The sequence below is a fragment of the Hyla sarda genome, chromosome 5 (genome assembly GCF_029499605.1).
Source record: "Hyla sarda isolate aHylSar1 chromosome 5, aHylSar1.hap1, whole genome shotgun sequence".
Classification (NCBI taxonomy): domain Eukaryota; kingdom Metazoa; phylum Chordata; class Amphibia; order Anura; family Hylidae; genus Hyla; species Hyla sarda.
The window spans coordinates 230,245,601-230,260,955 of NC_079193.1; the positions used below are offsets into that span (position 1 = coordinate 230,245,601).

The 15,355-nt window shown below is 40.9% G+C and overlaps 1 protein-coding gene across 1 annotated transcript in view; it reads left to right on the forward strand.

The window, feature by feature from the left end:
- Nucleotides 1–15,355, forward strand: part of CDKAL1 (CDK5 regulatory subunit associated protein 1 like 1) — a 1,066,055-nt gene that overhangs the window by 127,055 nt on the left and 923,645 nt on the right. Inside the window, 2 exon segments of the mRNA XM_056521286.1 lie at nucleotides 578–643; nucleotides 646–661. Coding sequence (XP_056377261.1) covers nucleotides 578–643; nucleotides 646–661 — 82 coding nt within the window.

The window sequence follows — 15,355 nt, forward strand, 5'->3', positions numbered from 1 at the left end:
ATTTTAACCCTCTGCATGCCACCAGCAGTAGCAGAGAGAGTATATGAACAGGTGCAGAATTTACAGTTTACTGCCATACTACTATATTGTTGCTTATAAAGTCCGCTTGGAGAACTTACATAGGTGTGTAAAGAAAACAGTTCATGTCAACATGAAGGGTGCTTTTTAAAATGTACAATTGTTCTCACAAATAACAAGTTCTCTATTTGTAAAAAAAAAAATTATGGGTTTTAGGAGACGAGGAGTTGAAAACATAGCAAAAATAACTGAAGGGGGAATGTCTTCACTGTGATATAGATCCACAACATCCCATGTTTTCTCTTTTTGTAATTAAATTTATGCATTTTGTAATTTATAAAAAAAAAAAAAAAAATATATATATATATATATATATATATATATATATATATATATATATATAAAATTAATATATCTTTCTTTGGGAAAGTGCATCTATGTGCACACTTTATAAATATTATTCCGAAAATGTTTAGTTCCTGAAGCTAAGACATAACTTCCAAAGCCTGGTTGAAAGTATGTAATTTGTGAAGTAAGCTGTGCTTGTTTCCTCCCGCAGAGCATGCCGAGCAAGCACATTTGTGGCTACTAAATAGTTGTACAGTGAAGAGCCCAGCTGAGGACCACTCAGAAACTCCATTAAGTAAGTGATTGTTCCTTTAAATACTGTAGTTATGTTAGGGCTCACCTTTTAATATCACTGTTTACGTAGTTGTTGTTTTTTTTTCTTTTTAGCAGGTTTTCATTTTTTCAAGTTTCCAAAATCTCCCCCCCCCCCCCCCCCCCCCCAAGCGTTTCTGCCTTTAAATACACATGTATTTTTCAGCTTCTGTTTATACAAAGACCAGTAGTATTTTGGTCCAGATTTTGTCCAAAACTGGTGTTGGGTTCAAAATAAAGACAAAAATGCTAATCTTTCCCAGTTTTTCGATGCTGTACTATTCCTGGTATTATGCTAACAAAAAATTGATGAGAACACTATGTGTGAACCTAGCTATTGATACTCTTGCCTTATTCACTGTTACATGTAATGTATGGTTCAGATATAGTGATCACGTTTCTCAACATGTGTCTACTTCAGCTTAAAAATAAAATAAAAAAATAATTCTGAGACCTTGGCTGTTTCTTTACTGACAGCATTATGGTGAGGTTAATCAATTGGTTCTACACTATTAATCCAATTAGTTATTCAGTGTTTAGTTTGTCTTTTATCTGTGGAACTCATTAAACTGTTACAAAAAATGGCTTTGAATAAGACATTTTTATGACTAGCCTAGTGTTAGTTTTATTAAAGTTATTGTAGACCATGTAAGAATATTCATTTACCCTTAATTTATATTTCTTTTTTTAATTTTGTTGCTAAAATTGGTTCAAATGTCAACACTAGACAAATACTAATTTTTGGGGTTAGTTGACCTACATGAACAATACAGTCAATTCTCAAAAATTTATATCCATGCATCTTTAAACAAGATGATGATATGGGCACATGGTTCATCTGATGGATGTAAAAAATATCTAAAGATCCAGAAGTAATACCCTTTATGTGGAAGTTTTTGGTGATAGAGGCTTTCTCAGCAGTTATCCTTTATGATGGTTAGGATGGAACCAAGGGAGATATGGGCATTCATGTTTCTCCCTTATTTTACAAGGACTCTGTTACTTTCTCCCATGTGGCTCCAGCTGTACCATAGAGCGCTGGGAGGTAGTGACTTCCTCCCAGCGCTAAGCACTGCTGGGAAAAAGATACATTCAGACGCTCAGTATGGGAGCAGGGCCAAACCACCGCTGCAGGGCTGTGTAAAGCTGTGACAAGCAGCGGCACTGACGTTGTGGGATGCCAATCCAACCGCCGCAGAATGCCGGGCCGCTGCAGCGGGGCCATAGGATGCCGAGGCACTGCTGCTGCCAAGTTGTGGGATGCCGGGCCTTGCCACCGCTTCTGTCAGAGCAGGTAATCGCCGGATTTTTATAAAGGCCAAATCGAAATATCGCAATCTACAATAATCGCGATAATATTGCAGTTGCGATATATCGTGCTGGCCTAACTACTACCATTACAAGTTGTGAGCTGCACTTTCTAGTTCTATTAAAGAAACATATGCAACGTATACTTTTTCAGGGATTCGAAAATGGGATCTGCATCAGAATGCACATGAAGAAAAAAATCCCTGTGAACCAACCCTTTGAATGTAAGAACACAAATGGTTGTGGAAAGGCACAATAGCTGCTCCGTTTAGTAGTGATTAACATTAACAATATAGTTTATTATGCATTTAGGCAAAATTCCTTACAAGTGCTCAGAAACTAATCTAGCAATTGTTTCTTTATTAAATCAAATCCACTTGGGAAATTCACTTAAATTGGCACTGTCACTTTAAAAAACCTTTGACAGGAGACATGTCAAAAGTTTGATCATTCCCTGACCGCTAGCTAGAACTGGCTGGGAGAAGAGTGCTAATGACACAAACTTACAGTGTAAATCTACCGCCGCATATCTACCATCTGCCTACTACCTGTTGCAAGACTTTAACTCCCAGCATGCCCTTACAGTGACGACATGCTTGTGGTTGTAGCCTTGCAACATCTAGTGGGATGATGGTAGATGTGCGGCACGGGCGGGTGGTAACGGGAATGCTAATAACTAGGTCCTGCTGTAAAGAAGAAAGTTGTCACTGTAGCCAAGGGTGTGCTGAAGGTGTGCAGGCGCCACAGTCAATCACTGCCCAGACCACATTCAGCTACAGAAGCACTATTTTCCTTCATTATTCCAGCTAATTCTAACAATTGGAAGAGGTCTGAACACTCAGACCCCAATAGATATAGACATGTCAAAAGTTTTGAAGTGACAGGTGCACTTGAGTTATAAGAAGTTAATTTCCAGAATACACTTAGTGTACCTGTCATTTGCAAAAACATTTTTATAAAATGTAGAAATAATACCTTAAATATTTTTTTGTTCAAACGTTTTTTTTTATTAAAGAATTTTTCTTTAAAACAGATATCTGACATTAAATAAAATATAAGTACCGTACGTAGAATAATAAACAAAGGTCATTACATCTAACAAGACCAGGTTACAATATGGTAATCTGCATAGATCCGGCTGTCAAGATGTTGTAAAGTCAAGATTTTTTCAGGTCCGCTCTGAGTATTCGGGGAAGGCCCCACATCAAGGGCATTGAGCATAGATAGAAGCTGATATCTGATAAATAATGAAGCTAGGATTTTATGAAGTGGTATTAGTGGGTGCTAGTAATATCTCTAGACTTCCTCACAATCTGGATCTATTACACCTCGGCTGATGGTCAATAATCCAGGTAACATGCAATGAAGAAGATATAAAATAATATACATAAAAAGCAGGAGGTAAGTTTGTAAGAGGTAGAAAGGGGGAAAGTTATATAGAGAAAGAGACAGGGAAGTAGGGAAGATGAAGAGAATAAAGATAAAGTATCTGCTCGGCTCCAGCTCCTCGAGGTCCGTCCTCCGCCTCAGACCACTCTCAGGGATTCCACATATTCATCCCACTGGCACAATGTCTGGAAAGCATCCAATCTGTTTTCCACCATAGCGGACATATTTTCCATTCTCTGTATATCTGCTATTTTATTGAGTAGCATCTGGCATGGGGGGCTTTCAGTTTTCCTCCACCAATGAGCCACAAAACACTTGGCTGCAGTGAGTATATGTAAAAAGAGCTTAGATTGAATGTTACTAATTCCGCTGGGTGGGATGTTTAGAAGATATGTTTCTGCTGAAAGTGAAATGTGGGACCCTATAACTCTCCTAACTAGTTATTGCACCTCCAGCCAAAAGTGTCTTAGAATTGGGCACTACCAAAATATGTGTGGTATAGAACCAATATCTCTATTACTACACCGACAAGAGGGTTAAAGGGTGGGAAGATGCAGTGCAGTATCTCAGGTGTGTGATACCAATGTATTAAAATTTTGTACTGGTTCTCCTTATGTGTGATGCAAGTTGATTACTTTGCTGCCCGTGACCAAATGACCTGCCTTTGTGTGAAGGTGAGGGGTTTCCCTAAATAAGATTCCCACTTTGTCATATATGGGTGTTGTAGTTGGGACGTGTCCTCTGGAGATATTAGAATATCATAAATTCTTGAGATCAGACCTCTAGTGGTGGTGTCTTGTTTACAAATAAATTCAAAGGGAGTTTGGGGGGGGGGGGGGGGAAAGGGGGGATGGGATAGGTGAATCCCTTAATGTTCCTTAATAGTGTGGTAGTGAGAGAGGGACTCTCTTGTCATGTGAAATTTGTCACCAAGAGGTTGCGGGGTTAGAAGCTTTCATGTGATGGGATCAACCTAGTCTGCTAGATAAAATATCATGGTCGTGATCCCGGGGGAGATAGTCCCGATGTTATCGCTATCTGGGATATTAGGGTTAAACAACATCTGTGTGAGTAGAGAGGTCGGTGATTTAAGGGGATACGCCTCATTCCAGAATGTAATAGTCTCATTGACCCCAAAATATTTGTAATATACATTGGTTTAAAAAAAATGGCATATTTTTGAGTGAACAAATGCTGTCCCTGCTGCTATTGCCTGTGTCTCTCTCTGCAGGGATAAAATACATGTAGTGAGGGCAGGACAAGTAGGGCTCTCTTTAGGCTCCTAGCTTGTAAATCTGCCTGCTGTGTGAGCCATGAGCGTGTCACAGAGCCTCAGTACACAGAATCCTGCTTGTCTGCCTTCACTTCCGGTATTTTTGTCTCTGCACAGAGACACACACACAGGCAATAGCTGCAGGGACAAGCCAGGATTTTTTCACCCGAAAATGTACAAATTTTTTAATCAATGTTGCGAACTTGTGGGATGTTTTCCGCTGTGAGTTTTAATGTGGGCAGGCTCTTCGCGGGCTGTCTGTGGAAAACTTTTGGCAGCAGAATCTCCGTTGTGGAAAATCTACCGCAGACCCTATTGACTTAAAATGGGTCTGTGGCAGATTTTTTCTCAGTGGCAGTTCTGCTGCCAAAAATCTTCAGCTAATAGCCTGCAGAGAGCCAGCCCACATTTAAAGGTTGTAGGCAAGAAAAGGCTGTTTGAACCCTAAGGGTACGTTCCCACACGGCGTATTTTGCTGCGTATTTGGTGCTGCGTATTTTCCTACCCATTGACTTCAACAGAGAAAATAAAATACGCAGCAGCAAATATGCAGCAAATACGCCGTGTGGGAATGTACCCTTAAGGTGTTTTTCCACCTGGGAACTAGAGCTCCTTGACTCCCACAGAATACTGCTGAGACAGCTGTTATGCAATTTATATAACTCCCATACACATTTACTTGTGCAACTGTATAGCTGTCTTTGGCTTTCTGACCACCTCCAGCAGCTGCAAGAAGTAGGAGAGCAGTCTTTCCCAAGAAAGTTGCAATTTTCAGAGGTATGGCCTGCATCTCAGGAACATTTATGGTATATCCGTAGAATATGCCATAAATGTGCCAGATGGATATACTAGAGTACTAGATACAGGACATACAACATAGCAAGACATATTGGTATCTTTGGAACAACCTGTAAAATAATGTTTGTATTGTTAAGACTGTGATGTAAAAGAAATAGTGTGAGTCCATAGTGAAAGCATTGGGGGAGCTGTACAGTGTTATGTATTTGGAGCAGTTTTTGGAGTTCCTGAGACAAGTGCTTACTCCTTAAGGACGCAGGGTATACCTGTACGCCCTGCGCCCGCTCCCCTTCTGTGAAGCGGGCTAAGGAACTGACCCGTGTCATAGCGGGGTGGTCCCGGCGGCCATCAGCTGCTGGGACCAGTGTCAGGCTGGAGCAGCAGAGCACCGATAACACTGATCAATGCTATGCTGTGGCATAGTATTGAACAGTGTATTTAATCCAAGGACTGCGTGTAATAGTCCCCTATGGGGACTAAAAAATATAGTGTGAAAACAGTAAAAAACAAAATAAAAAAAAAATTAAAATAAAGTTTATAAATGTGACTTAACCCCTTAAGGACCAGACCAATTTTATTTTTGCATTTTCGTTTTTTCCTCCTCGCCTTCTAAAAATCATAACTCTTATATTTCCATCCACAGACCCATATGAGGGCTTGTTTTTGTGTCACCAATTGTACTTGGTTATTACATCACTTATTTTACCATAAAATGTATGGCGCAACCAAACAAATTTTGGAAGGTTTTATTTTCACGCTGTACACTTTCCGGTAAAAATGAAGTGTTTTCTTTATTCTGTGGGTCAATACGATTAAAATGATAGCCATGATTATATGCTTTTCTATAATTGTACCGCTTAAAAAAAATCTCAAACCATTTTAACAAAATTAGTATGTTTGAAATTTCCCTATTTTGACCACCTATAACTTTCTCATTTTTCCGTATATGGGGCGATATGAGGGCTAATTTTTTGAGCCATGATGTATAGTTTTTATCAGTAACACTTTTTGCTTAGGTTTTACTTTTTATAAAAAAAAATTTGGAATAAAATGTGACAAAAAAGCAGCAATTTCACCGTTCACCGTACGGGATAATTAACAATATATTTTAATAGTTTAGACTTTTACGCACGCGGCGATACCAAATATGTGTATTAATTATTTTTTATGCTTTTTTGGGGGTAAATGGGAAAAACTGACATTTTTACTTTTTATTGGGGGGAGGGGATTTTTAAATTTTTTTTTTTACTTTTTCATTTTAAATTTTGTAACTTTTTTTATTTAATTTTTTTTACACTTTTTATGTCCCCATAGGGGACTATTCATAGCAATCAGTTGATTGCTAATACTGTTCAGTGCTATGTATAGGACACAGCACTGCTCAGTATTATCGGTGATCTTCTGCTCTGGTCTGCTCGATCTCAGACCAGAGCAGAAGACCCCGGGAGACGGGCGGAGCAAGGTGAGGGGATCTCCGGCCGCCATGCTGGATGATCGGATCGCCGCGGCAGCGCTGCAGGCGATCCGATCATCCATTCAAAGTACCGCAATGCCACAGATGATCTGTATTGATCACGGCATCTGAGGGGTTAATGGCGGACATCCGCGCAATCGCGGATGTCTGCCATTACTGGCGGGTCCCTGGCTGTTGATAGCAGCCGTGACCTGCTGGGCATGACGCGAGCACTGCTCCGGTGCTCGCGACCATGGCGGCGCGTAAATGTACGTCATGGTGCGCTAAGTACCACGTCACCATGACGTACATTTACGTCCATTGTCGTTAAAGGGGTACTCCGGTGAAAAACTTTTTTTTTTTTTTTTTAAATCAACTGGTGCCAGAGAGTTAAACAGATTTGTAAATGACTTCTATTTAAAAATCTTAATCCTTCCTGTATTTATTAGCTGCTGAATACTACAGTGGAAATTATTTTCCGTTTGGAACACAGAGCTGTCTGCTGACGTCATGAGCACAGTGCTCACATCTGTCTGCTGACATCTCTGTCCATTTTTTTCTCAGGATTACCCCTTTAACCCCCTTCCCTGATAAAAGTTTTAATAACCCCCCCCTCTTTTTCCCATTAAAAAAAATAAATAAAAATGTACCCTTTGAGAGGTTGTACGCTTCCTCCTCCCCGACTTCCAGAGCAGTATCTCTGATCTACGGCTTTATCTTCGAGGAAGCGAATCAACATTCGACAGCACATGTAACGGCCTGGGAGACGGAACTGCAAACTTCTTTTGCTTCATCAGATTGGTCCGCGGCCTTCACTCTGTCATAAACTATCGATTTATTGTAGATCACAGGAAACTAACTTTAAACTTAACTCTAGATGGTACAGGGTGCCTGTAGTATTACACAGAATGTACCCTGTTGTCTGACATGTGCTAGCGCTGTGGGGAGGAACGTGGCTAGATGTCACACATCTGATGGTCTTGGCCATTTCTCTCCCCCTTTTGGAATGTGGTAGTGTCCCGCATTGAGACCATTACTGGAGTTGTATACCCAAACGATCCGAAAGTACTGCTGCTGACTATCCTCCCGATATCCCGGAAGACTGCTTCTAGGGTCCTGCTCACTTTCTTCTGATGGCAGCGCGCACTGTGATACCTAGACGCTGGAAAACTACACACACCTCGACCGTCACAAACTGGTACACAGAGATACTTTTTCTCTGTCGCATGGAGGAACTGATGGAGTTCTGCAGCAGGCGGTGGCTGGCTTGATGTGTGGCGACCAGAGGAGCACAGGTTTTTTGTTTTGGTTATTTTTCTCTTTTTGGTTATTTTTCTCTTTTTCCACTTACCCATCCGGAAGTTGCGGGCAACGCTGATCGGCAGGCGGCGACGTCGTGCGGCTGGCTCACTGGATCCTACGGAAGCCGGTGAGTTGCCTAGCAACATCTGGAGATCTACAGTTTGAGACCACTATACAGTGGTCTCAAAACTGTAGCCCTCCAGATGTTGCAAAACTATAACTCCCAGCATGCCCAGACAGCTGTTTGCAGTGTGGGCATCCTGGGATTTGTAGTTTTGCAACATCTGGAGCGCAACAGTTTGGAGATCACTGTGCAGTGGTCTCTAAACTGTAGCCCTCCAGATGTTGCAAAACTTCAAATCCCAGCATGCCCAAACAGCTGTTGTAGTTGCGGACCTCCAGCTGTTGCATAACTACATCTCCCAGCATGCACTTTGGCGATCAGTACATGCTGGGAGTTGTAGTTTTGCAACAGCTGGGGGCACACTGGTTGGAAAATACGGAGTTAGGTAATAGAACCTAACTGAAGGTTTTCCAACCAGTGTGCCTCCAGCTGTTGCTTTAAATCATTGATCTGCAGCGGCTTCTGCGGAGCCAGAAACAGTTTATCAGGGTATACCCCCATGCACACACACACACACCCTCATTTTACCAAGGATATTAGTGGGAGGGGGGTTAATTAAAATGCACGGAATATCGGTATAAGTTATCGGCTATCGGCCTGAAAGTTCACAGGGTATCTGTATCGGCTCTAAAAAATCAATATCGGTCGATCCCTACTTTATTGTATCGAAAGCTGCTGATGTGAATTACGCTTTGATTTTTAAAAAGCACAACTTTGTGGCAGAGTATTAGAGATTGCAAGTATTGACTCGTTTTTAAGATCACCTATTGACTTCGTAAACTAGACGGACTATCTGAAGGTCCTTCGCCTTTAGCAGAGGCAGAGGCCTTAGCCGAAACTTGATCATGAGGCCCCTACCCCTGTGAATTAAAGAGAATGGCGGTGCATACAGTGTATTAATCGGCTCTCATAGGGGAAGCATAATGGAATTTTTTAAGGGTTAGTGTAATAATAGTAGCATCCTTTAGGTAGTACTAATAGTAGCCCCCTTTTAGGTAGTGAAAACCGCAACATCCTCCTATTAGGTAGTGAAAACAGCAGAAGCACCCTCTAGGTGGTTAAAAAAATAAACAGATACTCACCTGGCTGCCATGGTTCGCAGCGTGGCCTCTTCTTCCCTCTTCATCCACTGGTCCGTGCTCCAACATATGATGACGTTACTCATGCACCGGATCGCAAAGGAAGGATCCTCGGGCCTCTTGCAGCTGTCTGCATATCGCAGGCAGCCAAACGAGAGAATGACAGAGCAAGGAGTCAATGGCTCTTCGCTTTGTCACTCAGCAGAGTGCTGCATTTAACTATAGGCGCGTCTGTATGACATGCTTATAGTTAAAGGAGTCCAGGACTGGCCGGCAATGTACGCATCACCACTCACTCGGGGGCAAGTTAGGTGACAGCGAGGCCACCTCAAGTGCGAGGCCTTTGGCAGCCGCCTAACTCTCCTAATGGGAGAGCCGCCTCTGGCCTTTTTGGTCTTGTCAGCACAGAGCAAGGATCTGAGTAGTGATATCAGCTGCTGTGCATAATACCTTAGCTCTTGGATACAACCTAAGAAATCAGGCTTTTATTCTTGGGGCTTTTTATGATTGTCTGGATACTCTTGCTTTTCCTGCTTGATTCGAATATCAATCCAAATTCGATTAACCATTCATTCATTCGGTTCTGAGAAATGATGACATAAGGCCTTCTTGATGATAATGCATTAAACTACTTTGTTTGTATGCAGCCAGTGTATGTCTTCTGCTGTTGAAGCACATCATAAAGAATCACTTGTGTGCTGGAATAATGTAGATTGTCAGTATCTCTCTGTCCTTGAGTTTGATCACAGCAAGGACCCTTTTACAACAATGACGTTTATACTTTATGGGAAAGAAGAAAAGTCTTCCATTAAAACCTATATGGAGTGGCAGCGTATGATATCTTTACCAAAGCAAGCCTTAAAAAGGTCTCTTATTGATATAACTTTGAATCCCAGTAACCCCAGTGGCTTTCAGCTTGAATATTAGAAAATGGAAAGTTATTAAAGCTCTTAAAATATGAGCTATTGTGTTGTTTACAAGTGCTTACATGAAGTGCCAGCCTTGTGCTCTTGCCGACTTTGTGGAAATTGTGTCCAGCTGTTGAGTTTTTAAAAGAGTGGGAGCAAGTAGATAGTGCAGTGTACATTAGTATTAATATAATAGCTAAGAACTCGCTGTTCCAGACTACATCTTTTATCTCTCTTACAACAGAAAGAACTTCCACAAGAACCTACTGAATAACATACAGCAGTCTCCTTTTGCCAAAATGCATTTTCCGGGAGCAGCCACAGTTTTTTTTTTTTTTTTTTGTCATGCCCTTTTGTCATTTGTTTAGTTCCCCTTACATATTTTCTGTCATTTTAGTGGTAACAAAGTCTAAATGGATTTGTTTTATCCAGGTAGACTTAGAAAAAAAAGCTGTAAAACTTTGAGAACTTGTTTATAGATACCCACAGTCAACTTTCCATATTTAAAGGAGTACTCTGGTGGAAAACAATAATTTTTAGAATCAACTGGTGCCAGAAAGTTAAACAGATTTGTGAATTACTTGTATTTAAAAAATCTTCATCCTTCCAGTACTTATCAGCTGCTGTATACTACAGAGGAAGTTTTTTTTTGTTTTGTTTTTGAATTTCTTTTCTGTCTGACCACAGTGCTCTCTGCTGACACCTCTGTCCATGTCAGGAACTGTCCAGAGCAGGAGCAAACCCGCACAGCAAACCTATCCTACAGTTAGCAGAGAGCACTCTGGTCTGACAGAAAAGAAATTCAAAAAGAAAATCATACAGCAGCTAAGTACTGGAAGAATTAAGATTATTAGTTAGAAGTCTTTTACAAATCTGTAACTTTCCGGCACCAGTTGATTTTCACATTTTTTTTTTCCACAGGAGTACCTCTGATACGCTTTGGAGCGTAGGAGCTCCTTCTTCAGATGAAATGGCATTTCATCTGAAGGAGCGCCTACACTCTGAAACGTGTCATGTTTGGCTAATAAAACTACTTTTAGGATACTTTGCTTCGTTTGTATGGTGGATTGCGCCAGAAACCCGGTAATATTTTCTTCTATTCCTAAATCCTTTAGCATTGGGGAGATTTATCAAGCTGTCTTATAGTAGTACTCTCTATAGTAGTACTCTTTTTGTCCATGGCAAACAATCAAGGGTTTGCTTTCATTTTGTTTATTGCTCCGATTGATTGCTATAGGCAACAAAAAACTTCTTACAGCTTAATAAATCACACTCAATGGTTATCATGTAGAGATTTTAGAATTTCCTGTGCAATTAAACTTAATACTGATGCCTTTTTGACATTCCCATTGCCTGGGTGCTTAGATGGAACCTGTCACAAGTTTTATGCTGCCCATCACCTTATGGTGAATAACCCCTTTAACTACTAAAGTTACCCAGGTAACTAGTTGTTGGGGCAGGTCCTGGCAGCCAGCATTTTGAAGCTAGGATTTCTCTAAAATACCCCAGGCATCTTAAAGCAGATCCTAGTGTGTCGAGATTGCTCTGCTTGCCACCGTTTTATGCTGCCTGCAGGTTTGGGTAACATTAAACTGGTGACAGGTTTCCTTTTAAAGGAAAACTGTCAGCTTGCTCCCCCCGCACTAACCAGCGGTAACTGGCAGTTTGAAGTCAGCGGCAGCTGGCCGCAGCACCTCCCAGCTAATCAATATTCCTTCCCTCCTTCGGAGGGAGGAATATTGATGAGCTGGGCGGCCGGTGGGCGCTGACGTCAGAGTGCAAGTTACCTTGCCTGTGCCAGTTAGCACCTAATTAGCATTTTCAGAAAAACTAAGATTTTGGCCGGGCGGGTTTGGGCACGGTAGGCATCAAACTGATCAGCGTCCACCGCACTCAGCCAGTACCGCTGGTCAATTGCTTCCTATAACCAAATCCATACGCTGCTTACACCTCTCAGCCGGAATGTTGGACCACTCTTCCTTTGCAAACTGCTCCAAGTCTCTCTTATTGGAAGGGCACCTTTCCCAACAGCAATTTTAAGATCTCTCCACAGGTGTTAAATGAGATTTAGATCTGGACTCTTAGCTGGCCACTTCAGCACTCTCCAGCGCTTTGTTTACATCTACTTTTGGGGGCTTTTTGATGTATGTTTGGGGTCATTGTCCTGCTGGAAGCTGTCCCAAGATCTCGGACGCAAACCCAGCTTTCTGACACTGGGCTGTACAGTGCGACCCAAAATCCGTTGGTAATCCTCAGATTTCATGATACCTTTTGAACACATTCAAGGCACCCAGTGCCAGAGGCAGCAAAACAACCCCAAAACATCATTGAACCTCCCCATATTTCACTGTAGGTACTGTGTTCTTCTTTGTAGGGCTCATTCTGTTTTCAGTAAACAGTAGAATGATGTGCGTTACCAAAAAGCTCTAGCTTGGTCTCATTTGTCCACAAGACGTTTTACAAGAAGGATTTTGGCTTACTCAAGTTTACTTTTGCAAAATGTACTCATGCTTTTTTATGTCTGTGTCAGCAGTGGGGTCCTCCTGGGTCTCCTGCCATAGTATTTAATTTCATTTAAATTTCAACAAATAGTTTGCGCTGACATTGATTCTCCCTGAGCCTGCAGGACAGCTTGAATATCTTTGGAACTTGTTTGGAGCTGCTTATCCACCATCCCGACTATCCTGCATTGACACCTTTCATCAATTTTTCTCTTCCGTCCAAGCCCAGATTAGCTACAGTGCCATGGGGTGCAAACTTCTCGATAATGTTGTGCACTGTGGACAAAGGCAAACCTAGATCTCTGGAGATGGACCTGTAACCTTGAGTTTGTTGATATTTTCCCACAATTTTAGTTCTAAAGTCCTCAGGCAGTTCTCTTCTCCTTTCTGTTGTCCATGCTTAGTGTGGCACGCACACACAATGCAGAAACAAAGTGAACTTCTCTCCTTTCATTTGCTTTCAGGTGTGATTTTTATATTGCCCACACCTGTTAATTGGCCCAGGTGAGTTTAAAGGAGCATCGCCAGGTGAGTTTAACGGTGCCAATAATTTTGTCCAGCCAATTTTTGTAGTTTGGTGTGACATTATGTGCAATTTGCCTTTTTTACTCCCTTTTTTGCTTTGGTTCCAATATAACATGTATAGCAAAATATGTGTTACTGCAGTCCTTTTCTGTGAGAAATACTTCATTTTCTTGAAAAATTTCAGTGGTGCCAACATTTATGGCCATGACTGTATATAAATGTTGAGAGGGGTACGGCTATTTATTGACATTAAATGGAGATATATAACATCATGGGGTCTAAAAACTCTATGGCTAATGTAAAGTAATGAGAATCCTGTTCAGCCAATAATTGACCTATGAAGTAGGGCCCTAGTGGTAATAACCCTTGGCTTCAGGCTCCCTCTGCCCTCCTGTCACTGGCTCTTACCTTTCTGCCTGTACACAGTAATTGCTGGATCACCTTGAAACAATGAAGGGGTTAAGCAGAGGAGAGTGTTCAGCAGATGGCTGATAGAGCTGCATAATAAGTTTATTTGCTGGCTTATGTCCAAACTTTTCTGGTTGAGCCTGGGTTAAGGCCTTGTAAAACGTGCAGAAACCTGTATTAACAGGATTATTACAGAGAGAGAGACACACATGTTTTAAACTTTTATTTATTAATGTTTAGCATTGGTTTAACCTCTTAAGGACGGACCCATTTTTTTACCTTAATGACCAGGCTCTTTAAAAAAAAAAAAATTGACGTCTCTTTAAATGGTAATAACTTTAGAACCAGTTTTCGGAGATTTTTTTCGTGACCTATTGTACTTTATATAAGTGGTGCATTTTTGTTGACACGTGCAGTATTTTCTGTGAAAAACTCCAAAATATTGTGAAAAACTGAAAAATTTCTGATATTTTTTTTGCAGTGTTCACTGTGTGGTAAAAGTGATATACTTATTCTGTGGGTCAGTACAATTATGGCGATACCCATTTTATTTAGCTTTTTATGTTTTTTCCTTTTCTAAGGCAAAATTAATTTTTTCCCTTTTTTTTTTTTTTTTTTAATCATTTTTCGACAGTCATAACCTTTTTTTATTTTTCGTCCGACGCCTTTGAGTGAGGGATTATTTTTTGTGGGACAAGCAGTACTTTTTATTGGTATAAATTTTTGCGATTCATGCTACCTTTAAATCTTTTTTTATTCCACGATTTGTTCTAAAATTGGCGACTTTTGTGCCTTTTTTTTTTTCTTTTTTACAGTGTTTAACGTGCGGGATAACTTACATTATAGCTTTATAGTACACATTTTTACGGACGTGGCAATACCGATTATGTATATGATTTAAAAAAATATATATATTTTTTATATAATACAGGGCTTTTATTGGGAAAGGGGCATTTTTTTTTTTTTTTTACACTTCATACTTTTATTGAAGAACCTTTTTATTTTTTTCACTTTTTACTGGTTATACTATGCTGCAATACATTTGTACTGCAGCACAGTATAACCTGATGAGCTGCACACACTTACAGCCTGTGCGATCCAGCCTGTGGCTGGATCTCACAGGCTTCCCTAGCTGGCAGACAGGAGGCCATCAGCTGGTCTCCTGCTGTCATAGCAACATCAACACCATAGATGCCGTGATCAGGATTAATCATGGCATCTATGTGGTTAATGCTGCTGGGACCGGATTGGCAGCCGTGTCCCACCGCCCATCTCCTAAGCTGCGCGTGGTGGAGCAGGAGATCAGCTGGAGGTATGCATATGTCCCAGCACGTGAACGTGTTGGGTGCTTGGACGTATGCATATGTCCTGTAGCGGGAAGGGGTTAAGAAGAAAGTGAACGGTCTCTATTTCGGGAGTTTCCCTAGGATTCACATGCAGGAGATGTGTATCTTTTTTTTTTTTTTTATAAAAAGGGTTGATATCTGAAGACTTCTAAAATAAGCCTATTGTAAACATTAGAAGAAACCAGAAACAAATATTATGCACCCTAGTAGCCACATTGAGGTTACGTTTTCTCTGGAGTTTTTCTTTAAAAGCAGATTTGAGT